Here is a 16,295-nt window from a genome sequence, read left to right as displayed (position 1 = left end):
TATAAGTGGCCCCAGGCCCTCAGTCGAAACATTTGGAAAAACGGGGCAATTTGAGAGGGGTTTTTGCATTGTGTTTGATGTCTCGCGTTTGTATACACTGTCTCAAGTGTGGCAAAGAGGGAAGAGTTAATATAGAAGATAAAGTTACAAACAAATACAAACAGTCATGTGAAAAAACACTGTATCTGTGAGTGCAATGTGTTGCGTTTAGGTCTACCGTATTTCCACTGTCACTCTGCATGGCTTAGATCATAGCCACACTCTCACTCGAGTTTCCCTTTGACAATTACCTCCAGCTAGTTTTAGAACCATAAATCACACGAGTATTAGTGCACGTGCAGGCGACACATTCTTACACACACCGCCTGCTCCTGAACTGGATCTTTCACACCTCTCCCCTCTATATCCTCCCATCCTCCTCCTCCTCACTGCCTTCTGCTTGTCTGGAATCAAGTCTAGAAGAGTAAGTGCTGCTGCATGTGGAGCATGCTCTTGCATCGTGTTTGTCTGGTGTGACTTTTTTTAGTGCAATGATCTGTGTTGGCCCTGCGATGAGGTGGCGACTTGTTCAGGGTGCACCCTGCCTTACGCCCGGGTGCAGCTGGGACAAGCTCCAGCCCCCTGTGACCCAGAGTGAAACAAGCGGTAGTAAATGGTTGGATGGATGCCTGCAGTGCATACTTTGTAGTGTGCCAACGAGCATAGATACACTTGTTATAAGAAGGCTGGAAGTCTAATGTTCGTGCTAATATTATTTCAAAGTACAGCTCCAATTAATGCTTGTATTCAATTGATCACCAGGTCATTTATAGTTGCCAAGAAGCCCCACTATCGGCAATTAGATCCATGTCTAAAAACTGTGGCTATGGCTGTAGGCAACCTCCTGATGTATTTTTTTTTAGCTTGGTACCACAAGATGGCAGTAGCTGCAGCTATCAACTCAGCGGTTGCTGTCCTGTCTTGGCTTAGCAGTTTTCTCCTTCGCGCAATTATATCATCGGTTGGTTGCATTGCTGCTGTGTTGTGCAATATACTATAAATGACCATGTGGTTTAGGAGAGCTAGGTTGCTAAGTTTTTCATGCACTCCAAATCATTATTTAAGTATATAAAGTTGTCAAGACTAAAACTAGCAGACTTATAAACAGCTTTTTCTCCAGAGCTGTCTCCCTTTTAAGCTCTCATTCCCACAGATTCCATTTATTATTTTCATACTGATTTGACAAATTTGTATGTTTGGAACATCCATCCATTTTCTACCGCTTGTCCCTTTTGGAGTCGCGGGGGGTGCTGGAGCCTATCTCAGCTGCATACGGGCGGATGGCGGGGTACACCCTGGACAAGTCGCCACCTCATCACAGGGCCAACACAGATAGACAGACAGACAACATTCACACTCACATTCACTCACTAGGGCCAATTTAGTGTTGCCAATCAACCTATCCCCAGGTGCATGTCTTTGGAAGTGGGAGGAAGCCGGAGTACCCGGAGGGAACCCACGCAGTCACGGGGAGAACATGCAAACTCCACACAGAAAGATCCCGAGCCCGGGATTGAACTCAGGACCACTCAGGACCTTCGTATTGTGAGGCACTAACCCCTGTGCCTCCGTGCTGACCCTTGTTTGGAACATAATTATGTATATTAGTTTTATATACTCATAACTATTTATGTACTATAATTTAGTTCACATATTCATATCACTGCGATGAGTTGGCCACTTGTCCAGGGTGTACCCCGCCTTGCACCTGAATGCAGCTGGGATAAGCTCCAGCCACCCCGCAACCCCGACAGGTACAAGCGGTAACAAATGGATGGATGGATGGATATTCATATCAGAACTTGTGTATATTTATATATTACTCTCTATCTGTTACATCCAGTTTGACTTTGTATGTTTCTAAATACCGGTATTCAAACTATATATTTGAGCATACATATATAAATACCGGATGCAAAATAATTCATTTCTGGATCTGATGTTAAACCCCATTTTGTTACTCTGTATTCTTTAATGCATGCGTAATGACTATAAATGTAATTCTAAGTGTATATATAAAGAGTTGTATGTACAGTGGAACCTCGATTTATGATTTAATCGGTTCTTGAATAGGGTTCTTAAATCGAAAAGCTTGTATAGTGAAGCAAATTTCTCTATAAGAAATAATGTAAATATGAATAATGGTTCCCAGCCTCGATTAAGTAAGGTTGTACACTTTGAACACAACATAAAGGTGATAAAGAAATACATTTCTTTATTTACAAGCCAAAACGGAGGCAAACAATGGCAATAAAAGTATTCTGATTCTGATTCTGAAAACAACGACAAGCTAAACTCCTGCCAACACACGCACACACGCAGAAGTCTTTTTGGTGCCCTCACATACGGTCAGAAATCACAAATATACTTAACTTTCACAATCATATTGCAACAATAATAAACATTTAAAAAGGTAAAACCCACTTACAGTATATTAACAGTGGCAAAGGAGCAGCTCACAAAAGGAGAGAAAGGAGCAGACCGAGGGGGAGAAGGGAGGGGACGAGGGGAGGGTCCGTGTGTGTGTTGTGCTCTTGGAAGAGGACCCGCTGAATGAGAGGTAGTCTTCTCCTCCGCTGTAAAAGGAAAAAAAGTCAGCTTTGGCATCTTTCTCCGTTGTCATCACAATTAAAAACGTAGTGTGACACGAAGCCGGCTTCTTCAATCTCTTCAATACAAGCAAACACAGAATGGTTGCCAGCGGGAGACAAAATGAATGAATGAAGCGTTCTTACACAAAGACATGGTTTGCACACAGAAGCATATTTGGCACGATCGAAAAGTTTGTGAACCGAAAAGTTCGCAAACAGGGGTTCATAAATCCAGCTTGCACTGTTCAATTAGAGAATTTATGGTAGCAAAGTGTTTAAAGGAAAATTATAACATTGGCACAGATATTATCAAAATACAAACAGGCTTGTCATTTTGCACAAGTTTGCTATTTATGTCAGACTCCTAAAATATAATACCTTTTCCAAGATCTAAGATTTTGAACAGAAAAGCTATAACAAGGATGCTGCACGTAACCACTACCAGGCTCATTTGCATGGTGACTGGATTGTGTTGATAATATGCTTGTATATATTGACGAGCAATTTCTTTATTTTTTTTGTATTATGATTTGTGGGATGTTTTGCGGCATGTTTGTGTTGGATGTTAGCTAGCAGCAACTGTATTGTTTATGGTTGTTTTGCGTATGTGTACGTCAGGACTCTCAGAGCAAGCAAGGTGGCTACAGCATGCACCAGCTGCAAGGGAACAAGGAGTTTGGCAGCGAGAAGAAAGGCTACCTGCTGAAGAAGAGCGACGGGTGAGTCACTAGCATGGATGAAAAAAGACGCGATGACCCTTTAACTAAACCTCCCTTTTGCTCTTTCCCACTTCACAGCCTGAGGAAGGTGTGGCAGCGGAGGCAGTGCTCAGTGAAGGGGGGCATCCTCACCATCTCTCATGCCACAGTGAGTAGAAAACAATGCTAACACAGGAAATCCTCCCCCCCCCCCCCCACACACACACACACCCTCCCTTCACCACCTTACATGCGACTGTCGGGATGAGCATGAGAACAACGCGCTGGGAGGCCATGCCGCTCTATCTCAATCTGGAAGCTGGCAGCAGGGTGGAATTGACATAGATTGGTCGCCATGGCAACCCCGTCTCCTCACGTGCCCCTCCTCCTTCGGCCTGCTGCTCCTGGGTGACTCATCTCTGGATGTGCGTACGCTGCAATGGCCGTCGCCGCTCTTTTGCCGTTTCATTTCCCTGTGGATGCCGGAAAGCTCAAAGGAGGATGTTATGTTTAGTGATTTACTCTGAATAAGTATACATCAACAATATCATCACGAGGAGCCTAATAATAATAAGAAAAAGTCTCATAATCGCAGTCTACGCTCTGTATGATGGCGTGACAAACACAATAGCCGCTAGAAGAGGTCGCCTTAAACGCGATGACATCATCACTGTCTGCTAAAAGTAGCTCTGGGGTCGCCTGCAACGCTCAAGTCTAACTTTGCATGCTCCAGTTCACCTTTGCAGAGTTTTTTATTTAAAATACAGAAAGCTTCATTAGGACATTTCATTAATGCAAGCCAACCCTAGCAAAATAAAGAGTGCAAACCCATGATTATTAGTTATTGGTACGACCTAACACAATCTATATTTTGATGGGTAAAATTACATTTGGTTTTTCGCACAATTGAATCCTGATTTAATTTGGCCTAATTTTATGTTGTATCCACATTTGTACCGCAAATGGTCAAAGGCCTATGCTTTCTCAATTATATTTTAATACGCCCCCCCCAAATAGTGTCATTTGTCTAATTGTTATAAGTACACCTCTGCATATCATTGTATCCGTATTAACATTTAAGAACACAAAAAAGAGAGAAATGTAGATCAACTTACAATAAATAATTACTTTATTAACATTGTTTTTTAGTCTGTGACAGAATATGATTTGCCTGGAAAAAATATTTAAATCCTTATTTTTAAACTTTTCATTTTTTGACCGACTTGAACCGTTTGATACTGACAATTAAATTGAGGAAGTCCGAATTAATGGGCAATGAGCACCTTTTGTACAGTAGGTAAGGTTGTATTTTTGCCTCATTCTTGTGAGAATCCTGCATTTGACTGAAGCATTAGCCAGTGGGACTAGCAGCGGGACGAGATGCACTGCACTCAAACAACCATCTGTTACGAGGGTAACGAGGGTACCATCTGTTAGCAGATAATAATGTGTCATCTCTTTCTCTTTCGGACTTACCAGGTCTTATCAGGTCGGTAGGGCATTCTTCACGTATTCTTCACTCACGCTTAAAGTGAAGGATGAAGCAAAATTACAACCTTAACTACTGTAGTGATCAATTTTTTTTGAAGTATCATACTGCAGTATACTGATAAAGTGTGTTCCCCGGGTTCACACGCACCCCTCCTTGACATCGAACCGCTCCCCCAAAGGGGGCCCCGCCCCTCTATTTGAGAAGAACTGGCTTATGTGCAGTTACTGAGGTGCCCCTGCAAAGCTCCTGTATTTTGCCTCATGGCGGGCATGTTTTTCAACCAATTAGGTTCCAAATGTACACACGTGCTTATCAGTCCCCAAAGGTGTTTACCACACGACATGGTGATTCAGTTAAACCCCCTAAATTACAGTAGGTGTTGTTTTAAATTGTGTGAAAAAATCCAAGCCTCAAGAGCTGGCTTACGCAGATAAACATAAATTCATGTGACGTGTTATCGATCCAAATAATAATATGGAGAATTTGTCTTTCCTTTCAGTCAAACAGGCAGCCGGTGAAGCTCAACCTTCTCACCTGCCAGGTCAAGCCCAGCCCGGAGGACAGGAAGTGCTTTGATCTCATTTCTCGTAAGTTTCAAATTACATTATTTACCTCCGCCAGGGATTTCCACACATTGCAAGTTGTGCTTAATATGATTTCTGTATCCCGCAGATAACCGGACATATCATTTTCAAGCTGAGGATGAGCAAGAGTTTGTCATGTGAGTACCGTCATATTGTGCTTGGTTGAGTTTATTGTGAAAAGCTCAAGCCTGTGAGACACCTAGAATGGCAATTAGTGTCATTATCCCCCCCAGACTCTCTAAAATCTTGTTGAAAGTCCCAGAAGAGAGAAAGCCGGTAGGCTATTACTTGAAAAATATTTTTGGCAGTCCCTGCTGTGACGCATCTTTAACAGGAATATTCCCATGTCTGCACTAAAATGCAGATTACTACAAATACATGCTAAATATATTCAGGCGGCACCTTTGATGCTTTTGTCACTTTTAGGTGCTTGCTGCACCAGCCTGCGTCATTGCAGGCTTGAATACCCCGCATCTATCTCCGTGCATATGCCGCTCCTATGGGGATGAAGCCCGCTTCCCCTCGTTGTCACGCACATTGTCAGCATCAGCATCTTGGCGCGTTTGATGAAATATTCAGTGTTCCATAGCAACCCTCAATTAGCAGCAGGGATATTAATGTATTCATGCACATTGTCAGTAACGGCACGTCTGTGCGGAGTCGTGTGTGCGTGTATGAGCAGATTGTGCTTTGTAGGGAAACTGCTGGATGCCATGTTTGAAAGGCCGACATGGTGTTTCCCAACTGTGTGCTTTATGATAACCACAGTGCTCTTTGTGTGCCCACCCACCACTCAATATAGTGAACTGTATCAAAAATTGTTCATTAGATGAGATAATAATCATATATACATTGGATCTATCTATAGCTGTTTGTGGACTCTCGCATTTAGAATAGAATAGAGTTTTATTGTCATTATTACAGTGAACAGGTTCAAAGAACAACGAAATTGGAGCAGATCCCCTAAGGTGCATACACAATCATTTGGTAATATAAATAGTAAAAAAAGATAAAAAAAAGATTTTAAAAAAAAGATATGTATATATATATATATATGTATATATCCACACACATGCACATATCCATACATATGCATATATATACATATACACATATAACATTATTGCACATTATAGTCCGAAAAAAAAAAAATCTCAATTTGTAATCTTTTAACGAAAATTATCTGGCAAAGGTGATTCAACTAAGTCTGATGGTGCGTTCATAAATTTGTATGAGTCAATTTGAAATAGATAACAATATATTGTGGTTGACTACCACTAATATTAATTGTTTTTTCTTTTTTTCACATGATTTGTGACTCTCACTAAAGGGTGAAAATGTATCAAAACATGCACCACTACTGTGTTGCTATGAATTTTCTGATAAATACACCACTGATTGAAACAATTCCAAAGTCAAAATGCTTGAATTGCTAACATGCTAACATTAACATGCTAATGTTCGTTATGGTAGCTTTTTAGATAATTTTGCAGGTATGCACCTCAAGAGTCAAATATTTCATTTCACGTATGCTAATTGCTAGCATGCTATCTTTTTTTTTAGCTCATTTTGCAGTTATACACCTAAGAGTCTTACATTGTGTAATTTGTGTTACTTGACTCTTTTTTGTCAGCATGCTAATGTTAACTTGCTAGCTTTTGAGCAAATTTGACAGGACATTTGGTCATTTTACGCTTGCTAATAATTATCGTTAGCATGCTAGCTTGATTTGCTCATTTGACAGGTATACGTCTAAAAGGCATATTTTGTTATTTGATGCTACCTGGCTAGCGTGGTAACTCTTACCATTTCAGTTCAGCTTTTCAGCATTCAAACACAATTTTTACTGAAATTCCATTTTCTAGTTTTAAGAGAATGTTAAAAACTGACCCACAGTCATCAAACAACTATCAATCCACTAAGAAATATATTTGTATTTAAATTAGTGCTGTCAAAATAATATTTTTTGTAATCGGATTTGGAGCTGATATTAAAGCCCATACGACGAATTGACTTGAAATTTCTCACACACGACAAAACAGCCACTGTAATTTCAGAGTGGTAAGCCAAACCACCACAAAATTTGGGACACACTTTTAGAGGACTGAGAAGCAAGTATGTGTAAAGTGATTGGTTAAAAAACATGGAGGGGAACCTAACTAATTGGCCATAAGTCAATTGAGCATTTGTCAAATAATTCTAAAGGATAACTGTATTATATGTAGAAAGCTGGATTACCTGGTTTCTCAAGCTGCTTGGAGCATACAAGCATGATATGGCACCAAATCCAATCTGCCAAGAGGTAAGGAAGAGACCTGCACGTCTTATTCCTAGACCTAGCCAATGCTTTTGGATCCGTCCCTCATTCTCTCATCTGGACAGCCTTCAACTTCTTCCACATCCCAAATACCATCACAAACCTGGTGAAAAACTACTTCCGTGATCTGCAGTTCTGTGTCAAAACAACAGAATACACAACATCATGGCAATCTCTGGAAGTGGGAATAATGGCTGGATGTACCATCTCCCATCTAGCCTTCACCATGGCAATGGAAGTGATAATTCGAGCTTCCAAATGGGTTGTGGGTGGAGAACGTCTGAGAGGGGGAGAGCATCTACCTCCCATCCGTGCCTACATGGACGACATGACCACCTTGACCTCAACCGTTGCATGCACTAAACATCTGCTGGGAAAGCTTCATGTCAACATTACATGGGCACGGATGAAGTTTAAACCCAGCAAGTCCAGGAGCATATCGATCATCAAGGGGAAACTCACGGACCAGAGGTTCTACATCGAGGATACTCCCATTCCGTTGGTGTCAGAGCTGTCAGTCAAGAGTCTAGGGCGATTGTACAATGCAAGTCTCAAAGACTCGGACCAGAGCAATCAGCTGAGGGAAGAAACCATCAAAGGCCTTGTCCGCATTGACAAGACCTTACTTACTGGCAAGTTGAAACTGTGGTGCCTACAGTTTGGATTGCTCCCCCGTTTAATGTGGCCACTAACAGTCTACGAGATCCCCATGACCAAAGTCGAGAAGCTGGAGAGAACAGTCAGTGCATACATCAAGAAGTGGCTTGGCCTTCCACGGTGCCTCAGTAACATCGGCCTATATGGTCATGGTGCCCTGGAACTGTCCATCTCTAGCCTCACGGAGGAGTTTAAATGCACCAAGGTGAGGCTGAGCATGACACTGACTGAGTCTCAAGATGAGGTGATCCGAGCGGTTGCTCCCAGACTGGCAACCGGGAGGAAATGGATCCCATCTGAAGCTGTGCAACAAGCCAAATCTGCTCTCAGGCATGGAGACATAGTGGGACAAGTGCGGCACGGAAGAGGTGGGTTTGGACTTGGGGCTAGTCGACCCACATGGCACAAGGCAACATCAGCCCAGAGGAGAAAGCTGGCGGTTGATCAGGTTCGACAACAAGAGGAGGCAGACAGATGTGCAACAGCAGTGGCATAGTCCAAACAGGGACAGTGGACTAGCTGGGAAAACCTGGAGCATCGTAAGCTCACATGGAAGGATCTTTGGGAAATGGAAGGGAGCCAAATCAGCTTCATCATCCGAGCCACCTACGATGTTCTTCCCACACCCAAGAACTTAAACCAATGGTTTGGAGAAGATCCTTCTTGTGCACTTTGTCAAACACCTGCAACACTCAGTCACATCCTCACCGGCTGAAAAATCTGTTTGTCTCAAGGCCGCTACACCTGGAGGCACAACCAGGTCTTAAGACAACTGGCGATCACCCTGGAGGAAAGGAGAAATAACAACAAGGCCCTCCCTCCCCCAATCCCTAGTCACTCAATCATCACTCAGTTTGTAAGAGCAGGACAACTCCCACGAAAACCATCTGCAAGAGTGGAGGCAACCCTTCTGGACTCTGCCCGGGACTGGAAAATGCAGGTTGACTTGGACCGCAAACTCATCTTCCCGCCTGAAATCATTACAACCAGCTTCAGGCCGGACCTGATCTTGTGGTCAACCTCCCAGAAGACTGTGTTCATGTTGAACTAACTGTACCATGGGAAGCAGCAGTTGGTGAAGCATATGAGCGCAAACAACTGAGGTATGCAGACATATCAGCCGAGGCAGAGCAGCGCGGCTGGCGTGCCCGAGTGCTTCCAGTTGAAGTCGGGTGCAGAGGCTTTGTTGCTACGTCTACAACCAAGCTCCTCAAAGGAATGGGATTGAGAGGTCAGGCCTTTCGGCGGGCTGTCAAATCGCTGTCGGATGCTGCTGAACGAAGTAGCAGATGGATATGGTTCAAGAGAAAGGACCCAAACTGGGCTGCTAAATGACATCTAGGGGTAAAGGCAGAGGGGGGCACACCTGGGACGCCAGATGTCGCCGTTGAGCCCTCCAGAGGTGTTGTGGGCCTATCAACGAAACACCAATGAAGGAGGGTGCCCACCTGAAGACCCCAGTGAAGCTTTTGCCCCTAACCCCCCAACCCCCACTCAACACTAACTGCTGATTAATCTGAGGGATTGTACTATCTAGTCCTATGAGCTCAACTATGAAAGCATCTTCTACAAAGCAGTTTGAGCACCACCCATATGGGGCGCTGCAAAGGTAAATGTTTTTGTGTAATCTCTAACCTCTTCATATCTTTCTCTACGTCCGTGTGTAGCTGGATCTCGGTGCTGACCAACAGCAAGGAGGAGGCTTTGAATATGGCGTTCCGTGGCGAGCAGACCAGCGGCAGCGAGGACGGCCTGGAGGACCTGACCAAAGCCATCATTGAGGATGTACTTCGCATGCCGGGCAACGAACTGTGCTGCGACTGCGGCGCTTCAGGTGCGTGTGTCAGCGCCGCAGCCCAATTGGGGGACTTGAGAGAGAGACATTTTCTAGGCTCTGAGAGGCAACATCATCATTACGTCACGCTGTTGCATAAGTCACACATGCTGCGTCGACCCGTGCATTCCTTACAGAGGCCTGCTAATGTTCCACATTTTTGTCTTCTCCTATTAAATCTCATCACATCCGAAACGCGCTTTCATTCTAATCCCTTAGTATTAAGTTCTTGTTGCAGTAATGACCTGCAGAGGTGGCCTCCTTGTTCCTCCATTTCATAAAATATTCTCCTATTCTTTAGTAGTAATCAGCAATGGAGGTCATTCTCTCATCATGCTCAACATGCTCCCTGTGACCCGTCCACCGGCTCACATCTGTTCTATGTGCTCGGTACATCTGTGGATGGGCGCTGGCTTGCCTAATGGCATGTGTGACTCACTGTTTTTTTGGCGCTGATGTTCCCATCGACCTACGCCTCTCCCTCTCTCTCTTTCTCTCACTCTGTGTTCACCACAGGACAAGCTCAAAACCGCTGAGCTGTACTTTTTAAATCTCCAGAATTGCATCAAAACACAGGGTTGTGTTGCCAGTTGTTGGTCACTGCAGTAAAAAAAAAAACATTAACAAGTTTCTGTTTGGCTCTGGTGCATCTTTGCTGCCCTTGTTTTGTCTACCACACTTGTGATAAAGCGAAATGTATAAATACGCACACTTTTTTGTGCATTTCGACCATTTGTCCACATAGCAGCTCTGTTTTTGTCTCTGAAAACTGACTTTTTGGAGTGTAAACGAGAAAACAAAACATTCTCGGGCTATCTTTTGGATGGCCTCACAATTTGCTCCCTTAATTGCCATGATAAATGACTTATTCTAGTTCACTGTTTTTGTCTGCCATTGGGAATTGATGGGTAATAGCTCCCACTGTTGCTATGCATGAACCCATTTCATTCCACAGGACGGTTGAGTCAGATAAACCCAATATGAACCCACAATGATGAATTTGCAAAGATAAAAAATTGCACTCAGAATGACTCAACCGCCATTACACACACACACTCGTCACACTTAGCCTGCATTGCAGAACTAAAATAATGCTATTGATAACAGTAGAAGAGAAAGTTAAACACCAATACAAATAGACGGAGTAAACATTGAACGAGTAAAATAAATCAAATTTTTGGTTTTAATAATAGATGATAAAATTAACTGGAGATCTCATGTAAAAAATACACAACATAAGGTAGCAAGAAATGTTTCAAAAATGAATAAAGCAAAATATGTTCTAGACCAAAAATCGCTATATATTCTCTACTACTCGCTAGTGTTACCATATCTGAGTTATTGTGTAGAAATATGGGGAAATGATTACAAAAGGACACTACATTCTCTAACTGTGTTACAAAAAAGGTCAGTTAGGATAATATTTAATGTTGGATATAGAGAACATACAAACCCTCTTTTTATTAAATAAAAAATATTGGAATTCAAGGACTTGGTGCAATTGCAAACAGCTAAAATTATGCACAAAGCAAACTATAACCTCCTACCTAAAAATGTAAAACATTTTTTCTCAACAAAAGAAGATAAATATAACCTTAGAGAAAAGTCTAACTTAAAGCATTTGTATGCACGTACACCACTTACAACCTTGAGTATATCAGTATGTGGAATCAAATTATGCAATGGATTAAGCGAATAAGTCAAACAATGTACTAATGTGATCCAGTTTAAGAAGCTCTTCAAACTACATGTGTTTACAAGGTACAATGAAGAAGAATTATGATAAATGTCTTGAACTTATTGAAATGATATATCATTCATCTCATTAAGTGAAGCATAACTGACCTAACTATTAAGAGAACCATTCTATTCATTGTGTACAAATTGAGAACAGGAAGTGAAGATATGTGTTAGTAATTGGTGTGAAGTAAAAAGAGTGGAGGATTAACTAAGATTTGTGTCTTCCTACTCCTTTTTGGACATGTTGTAAGGAGAAAAAAATTTAAATATGTACAATATGTGTTGTATCATATTGAAAATTTGTACATGTTTGAAATAAAGTTAAACTTCAAATTATACCTTGCAATATTTTCAGTATACAACTTTCAAGCGATAATACAAATTCTAATATTAGATTCAGGAATTCTAGTAATATAAGACATTTTACATGGTTGGCTGCAAACTACTGAACATTTCTAAGCTTTGCAAATAAATAAAAGTGACAAAAACAAGGGCAAGTGAAGAAGAATTTTGTGCACTGGCACATTTTTACTCCCTTCAATCCTGACATTTGTTAAGCTGCAAATAATTCAGTCATTCATACCAATGTGGTAAGTCTCTGAGAGGTGAACGCTTCTGCCATCAGCGTCGCTGTAGCAACCACGAACTGTAGTTGAACCCCGCCGAGCTGAGTTCTAATCGACTGATTGGAAGCGTCTGTGCACACACACGGCTGTCGCACTTTCCTGCATTGCAAACGTTTCTTTTTCACATGTTCACCCTTTTGAAGACCGTGTTCTTGTGTAGAACATTAATAGCAGTTGACAAGGCTTACAACCTCTGCTGCAGCTTCTTTAATCATTCAAGAATCAGGGAATCCATTTGCGGAAGACATTGTCAAAGTGCAGTCGGGAGCAATTTGTATTGCACCTATGTGTAGATTCTAACGTGTGTTCTTGTGCATAGATCCAAAGTGGCTGTCCACCAACTTGGGCATCCTCACCTGCATCGAGTGCTCCGGCATCCACCGAGAGATGGGGGTGCACATCTCCCGGATCCAGTCCATGGAGCTCGACAAACTGGGGACCTCAGAACTCTTGGTTAGTGTCTAAAGAACTAGATGTGTAGATATTTATTAGCAGTTACCGTAAACTATCCAATTAGAGCCGGTAGGTAATCCATGGGTGTCAAACTCGTTTTCTTTTAGGGCCACATAACAGTCAGCTTGCAACATTAAATATACATGAATATTAATGTATAATCCATCCATCCATCCATTTTCTATCGCTTGTCCCTTACGAGGTTGCGGGGGGCTCCAGCCTATCCCAGGTGCACTCGGGCGGGAGGCAGGGTACACTCTAGATAAGTCATCATGTATAATCTCCTCATGATATTATTAGACAATTGCTTATGCCTTTGATGACATTTTTTACGTACAATTTGATGGATAACTTGTTTTGAATCCTAAGTCAGGGTGACAAGCAAATATCTAAGTATTTTGTTTATTTATTTTGACAAATAAAATTTGATGTAGGTATTAGAGCTGTCAAAGGATATTTTGAAATCATGTTAAACCACTTTTAAATTTGAATTTATCATGATTCATCATAGGTTATTACTCGCTTGTAGAGATGTCAGATAATGGCTTTTTTGCCGATATCCGATATTCCGATATTGTCCAACTCTTAATTACCGATTCCGATATCAACCGATACCGATATATACAGTCGTGGAATTAACACATTATTATGCCTGGGAACGCCTCAGGATCCCCCGGGAAGAGCTAGACGTGAAGTGGCTGGGGAGAGGGAAGTCTGGGCTTCCCTGCTTAGGCTGCTGTCCCCGCGACCCGACCTCGGATAAGCGGAAGAAGATGGATGGATGGATGGATGGATGGATGGATTATGTCTAATTTTGTTGTGATGCCCCGCTGGATGCATTAAACAATGTAACAAGGTTTTCCAAAATAAATCAACTCAAGTCATGGGAAAAAATGCCAACATGGCACTGCCATATTTATTATTGAAGTCACAAAGTACATAATTTTGTTTAACATGCCTCAAAACAGCAGCTTTGAATTTGGGACATGCTCTCCCTGAGAGAGCATGAGGAGGTTGAGGTGGGCAGGGTTGGGGGAGGTTAGAGGGTAGCGGGGGTGTATATTGTAGCGTCCCGGAAGAGTTAGTGCTGCAAGGGGTTTTGGGTATTTGTTCTGTTGTGTTTATGTTGTGTTGCTGTGCGGATGTTCTCCCGAAATGTGTTTGTCATTCTTGTTTGGTGTGGGTTCACAGTGTGGCTCATATTTGTAACAGTGTTAAAGTTGTTTATACGGTCACCCTCAGTGTGACCTGTATGGCTGTTGACCAAGTATGCTTGCATTCGCTTGTGTGTGAAAAGCCGTAGATATTATGTGACTGGGCCGGCACGCAAAGGAAGTGCCTTTAAGGTTTAATGGCACTCTGTATTTCTCCCTACGTCCGTGTACACAGCGGCGTTTTAAAAAGTCATAAATTTGACTTTTTGAAACAGATACCGATAACTTTGAAACCGATACCGATAATTTCCAATATTACATTTTAAAGCATTTATCGACATCTCTACTCGCTTGCGTAATTTAAATTAACTTAAACCTGATATTTCGATACAAATGCAATTTTATTGCCAGAATGTCATACAGAAACATTTTTAAAACGTTTACTTAAATGTAGAGTATTTATTTGTTAAAATGTGCTAACAGTTTTAGCTTAAGTCCCGTTGAAGTATATATTTTGAAGGGAAATTTGCCTGCGAGCACACCAACCAGCAACCCAGTGTTTCCCACACATTCATTTATTTGTGGCGGCCCGCCACGAAAGAATTATGTCCGCCACAAAAATATATTTTTTAATTTTTATTTTTTTCTTGTCCTGTCCAGCTTCTCAGGCAAATCATATAGTTGATGTAGATGCCCATATAGGCTGTTCAGATTTACTTTACAAAAGAGAAGTGTAGGATACTTCTCTTGTTGCCTTATTTGTATTTGACCACTACTGTTTTCTGTTTATTTGTTACTGACTGTGGCAGGACACCTCTGCCTCTGTTTCACTTTATGTTGCTGGTAAATATTATGGTTGTAGTAGTAGGCTAAAGTTTAATTATTTAGTATGCACTAATTAAAGGGGCAGAGCTTTAAGAGACATTTTAGCTTTTATATTTTATAAGATATATTTTTTGTAAGAACCACAATTAATAAATATATTTCAGTAAATAACTTATTGTTTAAATCTGTATATAAATATGTACATAAAGTGTTGTAATTATATTGTAAAATGGATGGATGGATGGATGGACGTTTAAAACAAAACTGTTATTATTAATTAGTAAGTATAAATTTTTTGAGCCTTTTTAGAGAAGATCATATTGTAGTAAATTATGCAAATTACTCGATGATGTCATGGTGACCACGCCCATAGCCACGCCCCCACCGCCACAGGTATCTTGGCAGTTTATGGGAAACACTGCAACTCCCAACGCTTCCTTTCAGGTAACCACAATTAAGCTAAAGGAGCATGTGGGGTCGAAATAAATTACATGATTAATCTGTGTATTTACATGATTATTGCAAAATGTTTGTGATTAATTGAATGTGTTAACTTGTTATTTATGAAAGACCTAGTTAAATTACCGGTATTTAAATATAATGTTTGTCGTGGTACCTCAATTTTCAAACTTAATTGGATCTTGAACATGCCTTGTAAATAAAAATGTTGTATAGTGAAGCACAGGTCCCCAATAAGAAGAATGTAAACATTAACAATTGGTTCTAGCCTCGACAATGTTTCCATTTTAGTAAAAGAATGCACATTTTGAAGACACTATAATGAGTGTGTATGTATAAAAAATATATATGTATATACATGTATATGTATATGTATATTTATGTATATGCATATGTGTGTGTATATATATATATATATATATATATATATATATATATATATATATATATATATATATATATATATATATATATCAAACAAAGATAACAAGGGGGTAATGGCTCAACAATCTCTTTATTATCAAAATAACCCAACAACAATGGCAAACTAAACTGAATGCGCATAACACACAAAAAGGCCCTTTGGTGCTCTCAAAAACATAAACGATAATAAAACAAAAGATAAGGAAAATGTATTTTCATTTGTTGGCTTTTTTGAGCTCATATTGAGTAAGCAAAATAAACCAAACTTGGTGACTTGGCCATTGAAGCACTGAGAAGTGGCGACCGAGTAATGGACTGCGTAAACAGGATGTGATGTGGGAGCTACCCATCTTCAAAATAGCTTCCCCTGTGTGTGCTGTACTGTGCACAGGAAGTGACATCC

General features: G+C 41.1%; 1 protein-coding gene across 6 annotated transcripts in view; it reads left to right on the top strand.

The window, feature by feature from the left end:
* Nucleotides 1–16,295, top strand: part of asap1b (ArfGAP with SH3 domain, ankyrin repeat and PH domain 1b) — a 109,377-nt gene that overhangs the window by 73,689 nt on the left and 19,393 nt on the right. For all 6 annotated transcript variants that reach the window (XM_062021367.1, XM_062021369.1, XM_062021368.1 and 3 more), the window contains exons 10-15: nt 3,249–3,349; nt 3,428–3,497; nt 5,320–5,407; nt 5,493–5,541; nt 10,046–10,212; nt 12,898–13,031. In XM_062021367.1, the coding sequence (XP_061877351.1) occupies nt 3,249–3,349; nt 3,428–3,497; nt 5,320–5,407; nt 5,493–5,541; nt 10,046–10,212; nt 12,898–13,031 (609 nt within the window). The remainder of the gene's footprint in view (nt 1–3,248; nt 3,350–3,427; nt 3,498–5,319; nt 5,408–5,492; nt 5,542–10,045; nt 10,213–12,897; nt 13,032–16,295) is intronic.

Source organism: Entelurus aequoreus, linkage group LG15 (assembly GCF_033978785.1).
Source record: "Entelurus aequoreus isolate RoL-2023_Sb linkage group LG15, RoL_Eaeq_v1.1, whole genome shotgun sequence".
Classification (NCBI taxonomy): Eukaryota; Metazoa; Chordata; class Actinopteri; order Syngnathiformes; family Syngnathidae; genus Entelurus; species Entelurus aequoreus.
Note: the sequence above shows the minus strand (reverse complement) of the source record. Positions and strands in the feature narration are given on the sequence as shown.